Raw genomic sequence first — 18,865 nt, forward strand, 5'->3', positions numbered from 1 at the left:
ACTAAATTGATGTATTTTTTACTTTTCTATGTTAATACATTGTACATTAATACATTCTACATTAATAATGGAGAAAATTTAATTTAAAAGACAATTTAGATTTAAAGTTTAATGTGTAGGGAAAGTTCAAAAGCTACTGATTTCATTTGTTCTACAGTTTATCTACAAAGGATTTAAGGTAATTTTAGGAACTTGTAATAAGTTACAAATTAGAAAATAAATAGAAGTAGGATATCAAATAGATCCAGGAACAATGTCAATATTAAAATAGAATCTAAAGGCCCACCATCTTACCAAGGAGGGCCACAAATTTGGCTCTAAGCTTTCTTTTCTTCTTCTTTTTTTTAATGTTTTTATTTATCTTTTTTTTTTTTTTTTTTTTTAGAAAAGAAGGGAGAGTGAGAGAGAAACATCATTCTGAGAGAGAAACATCGACTGCTTGCCTCCCATATACACCCCGACTGGGCACTGAACCTACACCTGGGCATGTGGTCTGACCAGGAATCAAACCAGTGACCTCTCAGAGCACGGGACAACACCTAACCAACTGAGCCACAAAGCTGGCTCTAAGCTTTCTAACAGACAATTCAACAAGAGAAACTTGGACAGAATTTATGGTGTTCTTAAGATTTCTTAAACCTGGTTTTAGATATATTTGCATATTTATGCATAACCACATATACATTAGTAATCAAGGATTAAAATGCATTAGTAATTAAGGACTTTATTGAAGTCTATATTATATTAACTCTGAAATAGTTTTTAACATTTGCAAGAAACCAAATTTTGGTCAACCTCTAAGACTAGTGACTAAAACATTAATATCATTGAATTGAATAGAATTGTTGATAAGCAAAAAGGAAGTGTTACTTTACTCAATGAGTTATATGCTTACTAGAGGCCCAGTGCACAAATTCATGCACTGGTGGAGTCTGGCCGACCCGGCCCCAATCGGACCGATCAGGTATCAGGCCAGCCAGGGTGAGGGGCCGCAGGAGGTTGGCTGGCCGGCTCCGCCCCTGATCGGGGTGGGAAGGAGCCAATTGGGGGCGGGCTGGCCGGGGGTGGGGGGCGCCCCTCAGTGCGCATCACGGCGACTGGTCATTCTGGTCTCTTGGCTTTTATATATATATAAACTAGAGGCCCGGTGCACGAAATTCGTGCACAGGGATGTGTCCCCCGCAGCCCAGCCTGCACCCTCTCCAATCTGGGACCCCTCGAGGGATGTCTGAATGCCCGATCCTACTGGGATCAGGCCTAAATGGGCAGTCGGACATCCTTCTCACAATCCAGGACTGCTGGCTTCCAACTGCCCGCCTGCCTGCCTTCCTGATTGCCCCTAACCGCTTCTGCCTGCCATCCTGATTACTCCCTAACCACTCCTCTGCCAGCCTGATTGATGCCTAACTGCTCCCCTGCCCTCCCCTGCAGGCCTGGTCCCCCCCCCAACTGCTCTCCCCTGCAGGCCTGGGTCCCCCTCAACTGCCATTCCCTGCAGGCCCAGTCGCCCCCAACTTCCCTCCTCTGCCGGCCTGGTCACCCCTAACTGCCCTCCCCTGCAGGCTTGATTGCCCCCAACTGCCCTCCCTTGCAGACCTGGTCCCTCCCAACTGCCCTCCCCTGCTGGCCTGATCACCCACAACTGCCCTCCCTTGGAGAGAACCCCAAACAAAAGGAATCCAAAGAGGACCACACCAAGACACATCATAATCAAAATGCCAAGAGCAAAAGACAAAGAGAGAATATTAAAAGCAGCAAGAGAAAAACAGTTACCTACAAGGGAGCACCCATACGACTGTCAGCTGATTTCTCAACAGAAACTATGCAGGCCAGACGGGAGTGGCAAGAAATTTTCAATGTGATGAATAGCAAGAACCTACAACCAAGATTACTCTACCCAGCAAAGCTATCATTCAGAATTGAAGGTCAGATAAAGAGCTTCACAGATAAGAAAAAGCTAAAGGAGTTCATCAACACAAAACCAGGATTATATGAAATGCTGAAAGGTATTCTTTAAGAAGAGGAAGAAGAAGAAAAAGGTAAAGATAAAAATTATGAACAACAAATACATATCTATCAACAAGTGAATATAAAAATCAAGTGAATAAAAAATCTGAGGAACAGAATAAACTGGTGAATATAATAGAATCAGGGGCATAGAAAGGGAGTGGACTGATAATTCTCAGGGGGAAAGGGGTGTGGGGGGTGCAGGAAGAGACTGGACATAAATTGTACACCTATGGATGAGGACAGTGGGGGGAAGGTAAGGGCAGAGGGTGGGGTGGGAACCGGGTGGAGGGGAGATATGGAGGGAAAAAAGAGGAACAATTGTAATAATCTGAACAATAAAGATTTATTAAATTAAAAAAAAAAAAAGAAAATGCAACCACAAACCTGCAAATGTTCTGATGCAACTTCTCTTGAAGTTCAATGAAGCTGTCATAGCGATCTTTAGTAAACTTTATATTTCGGAGAACTGCTGCTACAGCGTAAGGGCGTATTTTAGCTGTCTGAAATTAAACATGTCATTAGAGATGGTAAGTATGAAGGCTTTTCTTTGAAATAACATTTTGTAATAAAAAGTTAGTGGCACTCTTGACATTATCACACATTTTCATTCAAAAAGTATATATTCATTCTTCAACCAACAAGTAATAAAATATAGTGGTGACAAGAGACAAAGTCACTGTCCTCATGAAATTTCCATTCAGTAAGAAGTCTGAAAATTTACTAAATGAGAAAAAATTAACTTTTAAGTAGTTTGCTCTAGTTGATATTTTTTTACCAAAATAACCTACCCCAAAAGTTAATTTTTAATTTTATCACTGTACCACAATTTAAACAATTACATCTCAAATGTATTTTAAATAAATATTTGAATGTTATTTTCCAAAATTATTCATAGAAAACAGATGCTTTGTCCCTTTCACTGCTTGATACAAACAAATTAACAGTTTTTAAAAACTAGAAGGTTAAATATACATCCATTTTAGCAAACGATCAAAAATTATATTTGGCAAAAGATTCAGCTTTGTTCTTTTTTCAACCCCACATTACTGATATGTACACAAAAGAAACTGTTTACAAAGGAAAATAAGACTTTATCCTTATTACCTCTTCTGTGATGATCAATTTCTGGATTTCTCCATTAGGCATTACCCGTTTATATACTGGAGCCTTTATCCTAAAATAATATTAAAACAAACTTGCTCATTATTAACCAAAACATTTGATAACTTAAGTATATTCTCTGCTGTGTAAACAAAATGAACAATAGGCTCAAGTTATAGCAAATCAAATTTGAACTGAATATAAAAAACAACACACAAACTAACAAACTTTCCAACATTTAAAGTTCTCCATAAAACCATTAACCACTTCACTGTTAAAATATGTTCCCAAAATGAAAGGCTATGACTCAATATTCAGACAAAGTTTCAAATGGCTACAGCCTGAATCACACCCACCAATCATCCCTCTATGCAGACCTAGAGCTGTGTTCCTGTCCAACAAGGTTTTTTCTAGAAACTTAAACAGAGCTTTTGATAATGACAGGCAAAGAAAAAATATCCAATCTGGCAAAGTATTTAATGAATATACACCCTTACCTTTCTTTAAAGACTTGAAGTCCTCGAACCAATCCCTCCAGACATAGGAGATCATATCTATTGGCAGGGACGTCAATTTTGTAAAGAATAACATCAGATGCCCCCTCTGCCTTTTCATTACCTTGTTCCTTACTTATAATTTCCTTCTCAGAAGTCTAAAACAAGCACAATAAAATAAAATGTAAATTCTTTGGCAAAAGTAGTTGTCAGCACTATAAAGCAGTAACTATATTACATATATTGTTTTCTGCAACAAAACATAGGTTTATTATAATCTGCAACAAACATAAAAATGACTTTTACTGAGCTCACACATCTAGCATTCTCATTCATATTCTCTTTCAAAGAGACTAATATATGAGACCCAAAGAAACTAATATATGAGGCCCAGACAGGCTATGTAATTGTCACTGGTTACACAGCTAGTGATCGTGAGAGCTCCAACTACTACTCAAATTTTCTAATATCTAATCCAAAGTTCTTACTGCACAACCTCAAACTTAATTTTGAGGTCTAATTAAATTATTGGTAGCAACTTAATGTAAACTACAGAAATCTTAGCCAACTTCTAAAGTATACAGATACTTATTTGCTGGAGGCTAATTCCAGCATGTCATAAATGCAAGAAGTTTCATCAAAAGGTTGATGGAACCTTGAAGCTTCAGCAGGGCTGAAGATACATATTATTGCCTACTGGAATGGCTGAAGGCATTTCCCCAAACCTGAATTTACATAAATGATTGCTTGTTGCCAGACAGCTGAACAGCCCAAGGCAGTTTCCCCAAACTGATAATGCCTACTGTATACTAAACCTTACCTTTTGATATGTATATCTGCTTTGCTTTAGGGCAATTTGTGTTAATAAAGAGCAAGGGGTCCGGAGATTCAGAGAACTTAGCTACTACAGCTAAGCTTCCTCTGGCTCCCCCGTGGATTACAAATTTATATTTCTACCTGCTCTTTATTAATTTACGCCGCAGCCCCTTCTCCAAATTCCTGAACCCTTCTAGATGCTGGAGAAAGACCCCAGCACTTATCAATGTAAAAAATCTTCCTGTAATATTAGTAAAGGCACAGCAGGAAAAATAAGGCAAGACAATAAACATTCTTGTCAGCCTGACAATTTTTTAACTTTATAGTGTTATAAAACACTGAATAGATCAATAAGATAAAAGGCTTAAAAAATAAGTAAGTCTTGCCCTGACTGGTTTGACTCAGTGATGGAGCGTTGGCCTGCAGACTGAAGGGTCCCAGGTTCGATTCCAGTCAAGGGCATGTACCTTGGTTGCGGGCACATCCCCAGTAGGTGTGCAGGAGGCAGCTGATTGATGTTTCTCTCTCACTGATGTTTCTAACTCTCTATCCCTCTCCCTTTCTGTAAAAAATTAATAAAATATATTTAAAAATAAGTCTTTACTACATAATCAATATTAGTAGATATATTTTGTAAATTAAGCTATTTTAAAAATATTTTAATCATTACATAATAAAAAAACAGGAAAATGCTTCATAATCATTTCTATAAGCCATTCTTCAAAAATAGATCATTTTACAAGATCAACGTAGAGTATATACAGTAATGAACTAGGGATGAATTAACACTGGTTGAGTATGCATGGAGGAAAGTGGGGCTGGGGATCGAAGAAGTGAAGGAGGGAAAGCCAGGGGCCAAGGAGATGGCAACTCTGGCTGAAGCAGCATTTCCACTGCTTCCCAGGTCCCTTTCCACATGGTTAAGCTGCAATAAGGCACCTCACTACCAGAGCTCAATGATTCTAGAGTTACCCAAGATGGTCTACCCATCTCCACAGCACTAGCCAGATAACATGCGATGACTACACACAGAAAAAGGCGTGAACCCCTTTTGAGATTTTAAGCAAAGCAATACTCTCAGGACCAGAGCTTAGCCTCTTAACACAGAGAACACAGGAATCACCATGGCCCACAAGTGTAACAAAAATAAACTATAGTAAACATCTGAAAAATGGGCTTAAACACAGAATATTAGAAAAATAAACATCCAATACATACGATTTCATCAAGTTCCAAACCAAATTCAAAACATAGTTCATCAAATTCTTCATCAGCTAGGGGGGGAAAAAGGATATTGCTTTAATCTGATCAGCATAAATGAACTGTGTATAAATAAACTGTATTTTCTTATTAATTGCCTTATACCAAGCATACTAATTATCAGTCATCAAATGTCACCACTTAACAAAAAATGCTTGAACAAAAAATTTAAAAATAAGAAAAACACACAAAACTTTTATTAAAGGGCTGATTCATCTAACATCAACTATGGAATTAGGTTACCTGAACTGGGAAGTTTACATTTACTTAGAAGAAAAACCCATTAACTTGGGATCAATGTAAAGTAGGCTCCAAATTACAGACCCAACACATTGAAATGTCATATAAATCCTATCATTCAAAATTCTCTGAGGCAGTCTGACAGTTGGCTTTGGAGCAGGCCTATCAGAGTCTGAATTCTGACTATCCCACTTACTAGTTCTGGAGTTTATAAAAACTTTCTAATTCCTATGCCTCCTCCATAAAGTGGCTCAAAATGCCTCATCCATAAAGTAGCATTTTGCAGACATTTATGTATAGCATGCAACTATTGGAAAAATTTAAATAAGTTCATGAAAATAATGGGCCTGGCACAGTGCCCTGAAATGTAGTAACTCTACAACAAATTGTTCTCTTCCTTATTTTAAGTTATATTCTACTTTACTCTGCTACCTGATACAGCATTTCTAGGGTTTGCTCATTACCAAAAATTGAACACAAAGCATCATTACCAGTATATTCTAGTGAAAAACTGGCCTTAAGGTTCCAGATCCCAATATTAAATCAATTTAACAAACATTTACTGGGCACTGTAACAAGTGTCAGGGCTACAAAGATAAATAAAACACAATTCCTACCTTAACTATCTCCTACTCTACTAAAAACACCAGGAGTGTAAATATAGTAAAGTGCAAGGTACAGAGATGACCCAAAGGAAGTAATCAGCTCCACTTAGGGTCAGCTTAGGCTTCAAAAAAAAAAAAAAAAGGATGAGTTCATTAGGCAGAGATTGTAGGGAGACAATAGCATGGCAAATTTGGAAAGTTCAATATAAATGAAGCATAAGGTTCATGTCAAGAAGAGATAGGATGGAACAAGTAGACAGAAGTCATGTTAGAACACCCCCAAGGACTTGCCATCCCTCCTGCCTGCTGACCATGGGGAATTACACTGAAGGATTTTCAGTTGAGCAAAAGCATCATTAGATCTGCATTTTAAAGAATGGTGGAAGGGTGGCAGAGGGACTGGAGCAGGGATGCTACAATAGTACAGGTGAGACAGTGAGGACTTGATTAAAGCAGCAATTTGTAAAAAAACAAAAAACAACAACAACCTGTGAACTGCAATAAAGCAAAGTATGTCTGTAATACTTCCAGCTGTATTACAAGCTTAGAAGAAAAAACCAGCAAGAAAATCGTGATTAATAATTCCCTGTAAGAAAATGACACACCTAAGTAAATACATTTTACAGGTTTGTATGATATACACAGGTAGCTCTGACAGTATTGCCAGTAATTACAGCAAAGCAGAACAGAACCAGAATTGAAGAACAGTGACAATAAATCCATTAACAAGAAAGTGAATAGCAAGAGGAAAACATCTGAGCAAAGAGGCAACAGAAAAAGGTAGACTAAGGAGATGAAACTGCCCCAGAGGGCCCAAATGATGAGAGCAAGAAAAGCGGCTTTAGACATGTCCTTGAAAGCAAAGAGGGGGTAAAAAGAAAGGCAATAAGTAGAAACAGTGGGATTTTAGGACAGACAAAAAGCAACCCTTGGAGGGACTGAAAAAAAAGGCATGGGAACAGAAAAGAGTAAATGAGACATTATCTGAAAACATCTAAAAAAAGGGGGGGGGGGTAAGAAACAAAATGGATCCACATTACTTGAAAACCAGGTACTTGCCATACATGCTTTTCCTTTTTTATTTTTTAAGGATTTCTTATTTATTTTTAGAGAAAGGGGAAGGGAGACAGAAAAACATTGATATGAGAGCAAAACATCAATTTAGCTGCCCCTGCACGCCCCCTACTGGGGATCCCAACCAACTGAGCCACACCAACCAGAGCTGCTTTTCCGATTTTAACCTCAACCAAATTAACAATTAAAAAATTACAAGGACAAACACACGAAATATAAACTAATGATGAAAGACTATTATTTCTGTCTTGTCTGAAGTACATCTCAACATCTTTCTGCTTGAAATTTTAAAGATTCAGTAGCTGACAGATATTTGTGGAAAATCAAGCTTACCCAACCTCTCTCAATATGAAAAAGGGGAGAGGGCAGCTAGAGAATATATTAAAACATCATATGACAATAAATAATCTCACCACTGTTTGTAATCTGGATTATTTATTTCTCTTCCAGAGATGAATACCTGGTGAGAACTGATCAATGTCATGAACAAATATTTGCCCACATACAACCTTATGTAAATCTGGTATAATGTATACCATTAGTGTGAATAAAAGGATGGGTAAGAAATATAAATAAGTGTATTAGAAAATAAAAAGTATAGGGAGTTAGAGCCAAGTTCAGAGGGCAGGAGTATTACCTCTATTTTTAGGGACTTATGGCAGAACTCTAGGGAGAATAACACTTCAAGACCACATAGTACCCAAAAGTGCAACTTTAAAACCGTTTTTAAGAGCTAACTTTGCCCTGACTGGTTTGGCTCAGTGGATGGAGCGTCGGCCTGCGGACTGAAGGGTCCCAGGTTCGATTCCAGTCAAGGGTATGTACCTTGGTTGTGGGCACATCCCCAGTAGTGGGTGTGCAGGAGGCAGCTGACCAATGTTTCTCCCTCATCGGTGTTTCTAACTCTGTCTCTCTCCCTTCCTCTCTGTAAAAAATCAATAAAATATATTTTTAAAAAAATAATAAAAGCTAACTTTATTTTGCCCTGGCCTGTGTAGCTCAGTGGTTTGGAGCACTGAACTGTGCAGGGAAAGGTTGCTGTTTGATTCCTAGACAGGGCACATTCCCAGGCTGCAGGTTTGATCCCAGGTGGGGGTGTATACGGGAGGCAAACTATTGATGTTTCTCACACTGATGTTTCTCTCGCTCTTTCTCTATACTCTCTCTATAAAAATTCAATAGAGACATTTTTATTAACTTTATTTTCACAGTAATATATTATTCTAGGAAGGAGTACCTGTTAAACCGACTAGGGCTATGTTACCATATTGAGCTCTAAAACTAAAGATAACACAAATCAAGTTGCTACATACAACCTTTATACGAGCTGATAATCACGGGGCGGACAGATGTTATTTCAACTGCTACATCTATGGTGGCTGATAACTGTACTTAATATTCCCCCCTTTTTTAAAAAATGGTATTATCTTTAGAACTGAAAAGAGATGAAGAACAGCATGAAGACTAAGAATAGCATAGACTCCTAGTCGTTCAGGCCTCAGCTCAAACGTTACCAGCTTGTCTAATGTTATTCTGTGCACAGTATCTTTTTTTGTTTCCTTGCTAGCATTTACTATTCTCCGAAAACCATTTTACTTATGTGCTACTTAATTATTGTTTGCCTCCCTCATCAGAAAGTGTGAGTGGGCCTTTGGGGTCATCTGCCCCGCTGTATTCTCAAAGCGCTTAGAAGAGTGCCTAGCACACAACCACGCACTCAGTAAATACTAACAACAAAAAACAGATGCCGTCAGCCCTCCTGCTCAAACTTCTACTACCCCTCATGAACGTCCCCGTGTTTCCCTTCCTATTGGACTCAGCTAGCTACACTCGGGATGCAACCCGGGCTTCATTCCTATGCGTCCCCTGGCACCAGGGAGTAGGCGCTCCAGCCGAGTACGCTGAATGAATGGCACGGCGAGCCGGACAAGCGTGGGTGAGGCAAAAGCAGCCCCGGCAAGACCGCTTCTGCGGTTCCATCAGTCCAGGCCGCCACTCGCGCCGTCAGCACCACCCACCCCCGACCGCCGGATGCCAAAATGGGTCAAACTGCATGAACATTGCCACGAAGCCCTTTAGGAGAGGGGTCTCAGCCTCCGAGGGGAGGCACAAGCTATGGGACGGCACTTACTGTAGGTCCGGCCGAGGGCTTGGAAGAGCAAATCGCGCTTCACGCTGACAGTCGGCATGGTGAGTAGGATCCACTGCGCCTGCGCGGCGAGCGGGCCAGGCCTCAGGGACCCAGGCACGCAGAACCCAGCCCCTCCCTTACGGGCTGTCTTAAATATTGCCTGTCTTCTTCTAACTGGTTCTGCTTTTCTTTTTCATCTGAAATTAAATAAATTGCCACTATTAAGCTCATTAAAACAAGAATCTTTGGATGAATAACCTACAGTTTTGTTAAGGAGACATAATTGGATAAAATAGGCTACGATTTGGTGGGCAATAAACCAGACAGACTTCAAAAGCCCTCACGCCTCTAATGCTCCGCAAACTAGATGGGCGGTGCAAGAGGGGTGGATGCATAGCAGGGGGCGGGGCCTCGAGTCGGAGAATCCGGGCGGGGAGGTGGGGAGCCGGTGACTGGGCGGAGTCTGAGGCAGCGAGAGAATCTATCTGCAGACCTTAGCCTTTATTTCATTGTTACATAGTCTCCCTTGTACGCCTCTAAGTACTATCGCTGTGCTTTGTTTCAACCTTACAGAAGCCCTATAGCAGAGGCCTCATGTTTACTCAGTGATGCCTACTGGCCAACGCTACGCTCAGTCCTCTACCGGCCTTAATTTCCTCATAACAACTTGAGTGGAATGGGCTGAATAAGCACACCCTGCCCCAAAGATATTAGGCCCTAAACCCTAGAACCTGTACGTGTTGCCTTAAGTGGAAAGAGTCTTTTTGCAGGTTAAGGATTTCAAAATGGTGAGAGTATCCTGGATGATTGGAATGGGTCCTAAATAAAACCACATGTGTCCTTATGAAGTACTAGTGGCCCGGTGCACGAAATTTGTGCACATTAAAAGGGGATTAATTAGAGGAAATAATTTAATATTGCTATTTGCCCTTTCTCTATAATAGAAGTGTCAGAGGTGAAAGAAAATTAGTAAAATGTATATGAAAACCTTCCACCTGTCAGAGTCTGGGGCGCACCACAAGACCCAGAGTCAAGTCCCCGCCCACCCACATGCACCTCAAAATAGCGTGAGACCCAGACCCAGCCGGCCCCCAACCCCATTGGGCTAGATCCAGACCTGGCCAGTCCCACCCTTGTCAAGCCCCGCCGGGGAGGGGATGTAGCGTCAGGTCCCCTGGCCCGGCACCAGGACGGGGGGCATGGCCTGAGGTCCCCCAGCCCAGACCGGGGTGCAGGGCGTGCCTTGTGAAGTCCCCTGTCAAGCCCCACCAGGTGGGGGACATGGCCTGAGATCCCCTATCAAGCCCTGCTGGGTGGGGGGCATGGCCTCAGGTCCCCCATCAAGCCCCACCAGCAGGGGGGTGCAGCCTCAGGTCCCCCGTCAAGCCCTGCTGGGCGGGGGGCACGGCCTGAGTTCCCCCGACCCAGCACTGGGGGTGCACCTTGTGGTCCCCCATCAAGCCCCGCCAGGTGGGGGGGGGGTGGCCTCAGGTCCCCTGGCCTGGCGCCGGGGCGGGGATCATGGTCTGAGGTCCCCCAGCCTGGTGCCAAGGCAGGAGGTGCGGCCTGAGGTCCCCCGTCAAGTCCCGCTGGGTGGGGGGCGCAGCCTGAGTTCCCCAACCCAGCACTGGGGGTGCACCTTGAGGTCCCCTGTCAAGCCCCGCTGGGTGGGGGGTGCAGTCTGAGGTCCCCTGGCCTGGTGGTGGGTGCGGCCTAAAGTCCCCTGTTAAGCCCCACCTGGTGGGGGGCGCAGCCTGAGGTCCCCTAGCCCAGAACCAGGACGCAAAGCACACCTTGAGGTCCCCCATCAAGCCCCTCCAGGTGGGGGGCATGGCCTGAGGTCCCCTGGCTTGGCGCCGGGGTGGGGTGTGTGGCCTGAGGTCCCCCAGCCTGAGGTCCCCTGTCAAGCCCTGCCAGGTGGGGGATGCGGCCTGAGGTCCCCTGTCAAGCCCTATGGGGGTGGGGGAGGGCATAGCCTCAGGTCCCTGCTGATTGCTTGTTAAGGCTCCTTATGGGAACTTGGCCTCAGCTGTGGGTGCAGCCATCTTTGTGACGGAGTGATGGCAATTAGCATATTCCCTCTTTATTAGATAGGATGGTAGCAACCATACTTGGGTGAAAATTGCTGTTTAATATTTTAACCTTGCTGTTTTGGGTTCTGTACTCATTTAAAAGTTATTTTGATTTTCTGAACTTATGTATGATTGAATACTCCATTGATGGTGGTTTGAATATCCCATTGATTGTGATCTCACTGGTTACTGAAACACATTCTTCTGAGAACCAGGACAGCTCAATTATCCCAAATTGTCTCAGTAGCTACAGATAACTGAATTTCAGTTGACTCAGTGGTCCTGGAATCAGAACAGCACAATTATCCTAAATTGTCTCAGTAGCTACAGATAGTGCATTCCTGTTGACTCAGTGATCCCTGAATCTGGACAGCACAATTATTCTAAATTGCCCCAGTGGTCCCAGATACTGTGTTTCTGTTGATTCAGTGATTCGTAGATACTTTAGATAACTAAGTTGCTCGATTTCACTTCTCTAAAAATGCTTTTCGCAAAACAGGTCCCTCATTCCAGACCCAAAGATGTAATCAATACCTTTGTGATATTCTGCCAATATAAGCCAGATGTGGCAAGCTGTTCAGGGCTGCGAGGTCTGGAGCGCTTTAGCCCTTCGTATGCCGCTGGCCTTTAAAAAATGACTCCATAATTCGACTTTTTGAGGCGTCCTTTGTAAGATGGGGGTACACTACAACACTTATAAGAAGGAGGCAGTCGAAATCTGACAAACAGAAGAGAGGCAGACCATGTAACCAGAAGGCAGGGCGTGGAGTGATGAAGCCACAAGGCAAGTAATGCCAGGAGGCACCAGAAACCGAAAAGGCAAGGGAGATTCTCCCCTAGCCCTCTGCAGCCGGCCTACAGAGTCTACTGATTTTGACCCAGTGAAACTGATTTTGAACTTCTGGTCTGCATAACTATGAGAATACATTTCTTTGTTTTAAGACACCAAGTCTGTGGTAATTTGTTACAGCAGCCATGGGGAACTTACACACTGGGGTAGGTACTACCATTGAAACAGGAATTTTAGGGGAATATAGGCAGGCTTAGGGAATTTTTAGAATTGGGGTCCATGTGTGTGGACGTGTTTTTCATATATTTTTAATAAATACCTAGAAATGAAAGAAAAAATAAAGAATTGGGGTCCATGGAAAAACACAGGGCTACAGACTGAGAGAAGGTACATTTCCATAACACAAGGAAGCCAGGCGTAGTTATCCTATCTAATAAAGAGGGAAGGAATATGCTAATTAACCATCACTCCGTCACAAAGACAGCTGCACCCACAGCTGAGGCCAAGTTCCCATAAGGAGCCTTAACAAGCAATCAGCAGGGACCTGAGGCTACGCCCTCCCCCACCCCTGTGGGGCTTGACAGGGGACCTCAGGCTGGCAGGGCTTGACAGGGGACCTCAGGCCACCTTCTACACCTGGCAGGGCTTGACAGGGGACCTCAAGGTGCACTTCCCATCCTGGTGCTGGGCTAGGGGACCTCAGGCTGCTCCCCCTGCCCCAGTGCCAGGCCAGGGGACATCAGGCCGCTCCTCCCACCTGGCAGGGCTTGACAGGGGACTTCAGGCCACACCCCCCAGCAGGTGGGGCTTGACAGGGGACTTCAGGCCATGCCCCCCCACCTGGCACCAGGCCGGGGGACCTCAGGCCGCACCCCCCCCCCAGCACCAAGCCAGGGGTCCTGAGGATGTGCCCCCCTGCCTGGCGGAGCTTGACAGGGGACCTCAAGGTGCACCCCCAGTGCTGGGTCAGGGGAACTCAGGCTGAGCCCCCCGACCAGGGGGGACCTGAGGCTGCACCCCCCATGCCGATGGGGCTTGACAGGGGACCTGAGGCTGTTCCCCCCTCCCAGTGCTGGGCCAGGGGACCTGAGGCTGTGCCCACCCCCCCCCACCCCGCCTGGCACGGGTTGATAGGAGACCTCAGGCCATGCCCCCGACCCAGCGGGGCTTGACAGGGGATCTCAGGCCATGTCTCACACCTGGTGGGGCTTAACGGGGGACCTCAAGGCATGCCCCCCAACCCCGGTCTGGGCTGGGGGACCTCAGGCCATGCCTCCCCATCCTGGCGCCAGGCCAGGGGACCTGAGACTACGTTCCCTGCCTGGAGGGGCTTGACAAGGGTGGGACTAGCCAGGTCTGGATCTATCCCAATGAGGGGGGGGGCGGCTGGGCCTGGGTCTCACACGATTTTGAGGTGCATGTGGGTGGGCGGGGACTTGACTCTGGGTCCCGTGGTGTGCCCCAGACTCCGACAGGAGGAATGTTTTCATATACATTTTACTGATTTTCTTTCATCTCTGACACTTCTATTATAGAGAAAGGGCAAATAGCAATATTAAATTATTTCCTCTAATTAATCCCCTTTTAATGTGCACGAATTTCGTGCACCGGGCCACTAGTATTTCCATAAGACAAGGGAACTTGAAGTAGCCAAAATAGTTCTGTATTTACAAAATAAAGGAGGAGGAAGCAAGCCCCGAGGGAATAGGAGGACAATGAGGGAGGAGTGCCTCAGGAGTTACTATAGTAACCAATTTAAAGGGAATATTGACCAATCAGAGGGGATATCAGGGCACAGGAACTGCAGCCTTTATAAACTGTGGAAAAAGGTAGTTGGTGGGACCCTTTTCCCCCTCCCCACATGGGAGTCTGTGCTGTGAGAATCTTTCCCTTTACCCACATGGGAGTCTGTATTTGTTCTTCAATAAATTTCCACCTTTGCTATATCACCTTCTGTCCGTGGATTCATTCTTCGACTCTGGCAGACAAAGAATCCGGTTCCAGTCCAAAAATTTTGTGTCAATCACCATTATCCCCATTTCACAGATGATGAACCTGCGGCACGAGGCAGAGCTGAGGCAGTTCAATGAGGGGGGGGGGGGCTAGGGGGGTGGGGTCTTGCTCTTTATTTCTCTACCTTACAGTGAATTGGACTTCAAGACCATTCATGTGAGGGAGCACAGCTGGATTGGATTTAGGCCTCCCTGATGGCCAGTCAAGTAGTTTTCCACTGTATTAGTAGCTTCCCTCCATGGCTGCAGGCAGGCTCTTCCCAGTGTCCAGAATAACAGAGTGGCAGAGTCCCCATTAATTACATACATTTCCAATGCTAAATAACACTCTATGCCCCCAAATTGGTACTCAGTGCTCAATTAATTAATGAAGGACTTTCAGAATTATTGCATGCTGACCTGCTCTCCTCTGAGCACTCCAAAGTGTTCTGTAGCTGCTGAAACTCAGTTTCCTTCTCTCTAGTGTAGGAATAATAATACACACCTATATGTCTAATATAGTTCTTATGTCATAGCTCCTAGAAATTGGGCAGCTGTCATTATTGTTATCTGTTCTCCTAGTCAGTTTCCTGCTATTCTTAGACTACCCAGAAGCATCCTGTTCTAACCTCCCACATGCCCCATCTCATCCTTCCTGCTTTTCATCCTTGAACACGCACAGGTGCTCTGTACCTTCTCTATGACTAGCTAATCTAATGGAAAAGGAAAAACGAGGCCACCAGTGCCCATCACAAAGAGCACTGGCTGACTGATAGGAAAGATACTTGGAAAATGTTGAGATAGACTATCACAAAAGGTAGGTAGGTGCTTCTCTCATCTAATTTTAGGGCCAGCCTAGGAGCAAGAATGAAATGGCAGCATTTCCTGGAAATGAAAGATAGGCTAGCTAATAAACACAAAAAAATTCTCCATGCATTAGAAAGTAGAGGGTGCAAATTAAAATTATAATGAAATAGCCCTGGCTGGGTAGCTCAGTTGGTTAGAGCATTGTCCAGAGATGCCAACGTTGCAGGTTTGATCCCCAGTCACAGCACATACGAGAAATAACCAATGAATACATAAATAAGTGGGACAACAAATATCTCTCTCTTCCCCCACTCCTCTCTCTAAAACTAATCAATCTATACTAATAATAGACAAATATGTAAATTGATCATCCATCCACAATACCCACAGCCAATCAGGAGTGAGTATGCAAATTAACCCAACAAAGATGGTGGGCCTGTGGGCAGCGAACAGGCACGCAGGCACTGAGTGGCCAGGGTCCCAGGGATGCCACTGGAGTGTCCGGTCCTGTCAGCCCTGCCTGGGGGCAGCTGAAGTTCCCAGTCCTTTTGGTTTCTGCAGCCCCTGGACCAGAAGTGGAAACCAAGAGTGCAGGGAGCACCAGGAATGCTGGGAATCATAGTTCTGGTGGCAGATGTGTTGTGGGATCTCCTAGACACTAGAGCAAAGTGAGCCTGGAGCAAGTTACTGTTGCAGGTGGGGGATGGAGGGAAAGCAAAGGTGAGAGACATAAGTAAAGTCAGAGTGTCGAGGAAAAATTAAAAGGAAGATATCCTGCAACTTCTAGGAAATGTCCACCAATGGAGGAAAGAAAAAAAAAAAAGACCTCTATTATTTTGTGAGCACCAAACCAAACTGGGTTGGGGTCTCAGACAATTGGCTCATATGATTGCAAAGCAGACAGAAAGTCCCGAATTGGAGAGGGCTCCCCTGAGGGCTTCCAGATTGGAGAGGGTGCAGGTCAGGCTGAGGGGCCCACCCCCCATGCATGAATTTCATGCACTGGGCTCCTAGTTAATCAATAAAGAATTTAAAGAGGATATTGTTTAGGGATATCTAAATAGACATCACAACTAAAAGGAAAAGAGATGAGCCAGGGCTGGGTAGCTCAGTTGGTTGGTGTGTCATCCCAATAAGCCAAGGTTGTGGCAGGTTGTGGGTTTGATCTCCGATCAGGACACATGCAGGAAACAACAAATGAATGCATTTTTTTTAGTGAAAAAAAAAAAAACCCAATGTCTCTCTCTCTCTCCGTCTTTCCCCTCCTCTCTCTTTAAAAAAAGGGGGGGGGGGGTGATGATAAACATAAATTCTGAGACTAGTCAGTTCTGAGTGGGATAAAAAGGACACAGCCTGGGGAGGTTGGGATACCAAAGAGTTTCAAAAATATCAGTAATGTTCTGTTTATCTTGGTATACCTCCATGTATGTGTAGTAAGAAAGTAAAGATGAAGGTGAGAAACAAGAGATGAATGTGGCACTCTTTTTGGGGGTGAGGGAGACAAACGCTTGGTGGCCTATAGATGAGTAGAAACACAATAGGAATACTTAATATTTGATTTTATTTTAAGTTATTTTTTCATAAAGAACTTTTTTTTCAAAGTTTTAGTCTAACATAATTAATTTCCTTTAGAGATTCTGCATTTAGGTTATGGTTTTTCTTTTGAAGGTTCAAAAATGGTTTTATTTCATTATTATCCCAAGTACAGGTTATGGGGTTTTTTTTTTTTAAATTTATTTGTTGATTTTAGAGAGAGAAAAGGGGAGAGAGAGAGAAACATTGATTTGTTGTTCCACCCATTGATGCATTAGTTGGTTACTCCTTGTATGTACCCTGACTGGGGGATTGAACGCGTAACTTTGGCGAATCAGGATGATTCTCTAACCAACCGAGATACACAGCCGGGGCTCTATGCAAGTTTTTGAAGATGCCAGGTAGTGGCACCACCTTAGAGCCTTTGAACTAACAGTTCTCTCTGCTAGAATGTCCTTGCCCCTAGATTCCTGCAAGGCTAGCTCCCTCAGCTACTACAAGTATTTTCAGAAAGACCTATCCTTGGCTATACTACTTATTATGGTTATAGATACAAATGCCTCTCCCTGCTAAAACGTAAGTTCCATAAAACAGAGATTTTTGTGTTTTGTTCACAAAAGTATATGCCTAGAGCCTCAAACAGAGCAGATCCTCAATAAATATTTGAAGTTTTCATTTAATGATAGGAATATTTGGTATATTGTCTTTTCATTTTTAAAATAGATACTTCAATAGGAAAAAAATGGGTAAAGGAAATAAATAATTTATTAAATAATCAGAAAATAAAAAGTGAGGAGGGGAGGAGAAATGTAAATTAAAACAACAATGAAAGGAGGGCTATTTTCTCCATAGAGACTGGCAGAGATTAAAGAAATAAATGATAACACCTCGTGTTGGCAAAGGTTTAGGAAGCTGGCACTCTTAGACACACCTTTCATGATTATAAATAGCAGTTTGGCAATATGAGTCAAATCCCTTTGAACAAACTGATGGTTTGCCAGATGGCTGGGGGCTGGGTGAAAAAGGTGAAAGGGATTAAGAAGTACAAATTGGTGGTTAGAAAATAGTCATGGGAATGTAAAGTTTGGCATAGGGAATATAGTCAATTATCCTATATAATAAAAGGCTAATATGCAAATTGTCCCCTCAACTGGGAGTTTGACCAGAGGGCTGGACTGGCCAGCCAACTGCTCACGGCCCCTCCCCCCAGCCAACCCCGGCCCTGATCGGCTCCCCCACCCGGATCAGGGGCGGGGCTGGCCAGATCCCACCCGTGCACGAATTTGTGCACCAGGCCTCTAGTATTGTAATAACTATGTATGGTGCCAGATGGGTATGAGACTTATTAAGGGATCACTTCATAAATTATATAAATGTCTAACCACTATGCTGTATACATGAATCTAATATAATATTGAATGTCAACTGTAATTGAAAATTTTTTTAATTTTGAAAATATGTATTCTCTATGATCCTGAAATTCTACTCTTGGAATTATTCTAAGGAAATAGGCAAGTATTTTTCTGTCTGGAAACAACCTACATGTCCAACAATATGGGACTTGATTAAATAAAGCCTGGTACCTCCATATAATAGAATACTATGCAAATATTTAAAATGATAATTGAGAACTACATGTTTTAGCGTAGAAAAAAAAAAGCCCACAACTTATTGTGTGAAGGCGATACTGGATAATATACTTATAATGATTGACTTTTTTAATGTATGTGAGTGTGAGCAAAAATAAAGCAGCTGGTATGTTATAAACCAAAGTATTAATAGTGGCTCTGAGAAAAACCCAGTCATGTTCAGTTCTCCTTGACTAATCAGACATTGGAAGACAATCCAACCCTTTCATCCACATGCGATCAGAGCCCACATAGATCTGTGCAATTATGATCAGTTTTGCCTGTTAAACATGTAACATGGAGAAAGGTTCTG

At 43.3% G+C, this 18,865-nt stretch overlaps 1 protein-coding gene across 3 annotated transcripts in view; it reads right to left on the bottom strand.

The window, feature by feature from the left end:
• FARSB (phenylalanyl-tRNA synthetase subunit beta) overlaps positions 1–9,829 on the bottom strand; it is a 72,911-nt gene extending 63,082 nt beyond the window's left edge. For all 3 annotated transcript variants that reach the window (XR_013960584.1, XM_080667713.1, XM_080667712.1), the window contains exons 1-5: positions 9,732–9,829; positions 5,640–5,695; positions 3,609–3,763; positions 3,115–3,184; positions 2,395–2,510 (exon numbers count right to left, since the gene is read on the bottom strand). Coding sequence is in view for 2 of the 3 variants with exons in the window: in XM_080667713.1 (XP_080523839.1) it covers positions 2,395–2,510; positions 3,115–3,184; positions 3,609–3,763; positions 5,640–5,695; positions 9,732–9,789 (455 nt within the window). In the remaining variant the exon portion in view is untranslated. The remainder of the gene's footprint in view (positions 1–2,394; positions 2,511–3,114; positions 3,185–3,608; positions 3,764–5,639; positions 5,696–9,731) is intronic.
• Between the last annotated feature and the right edge of the window lie 9,036 nt (positions 9,830–18,865).

Source organism: Plecotus auritus (assembly GCF_963455305.1).
Source record: "Plecotus auritus genome assembly, chromosome: 5".
NCBI lineage: Eukaryota > Metazoa > Chordata > Mammalia > Chiroptera > Vespertilionidae > Plecotus > Plecotus auritus.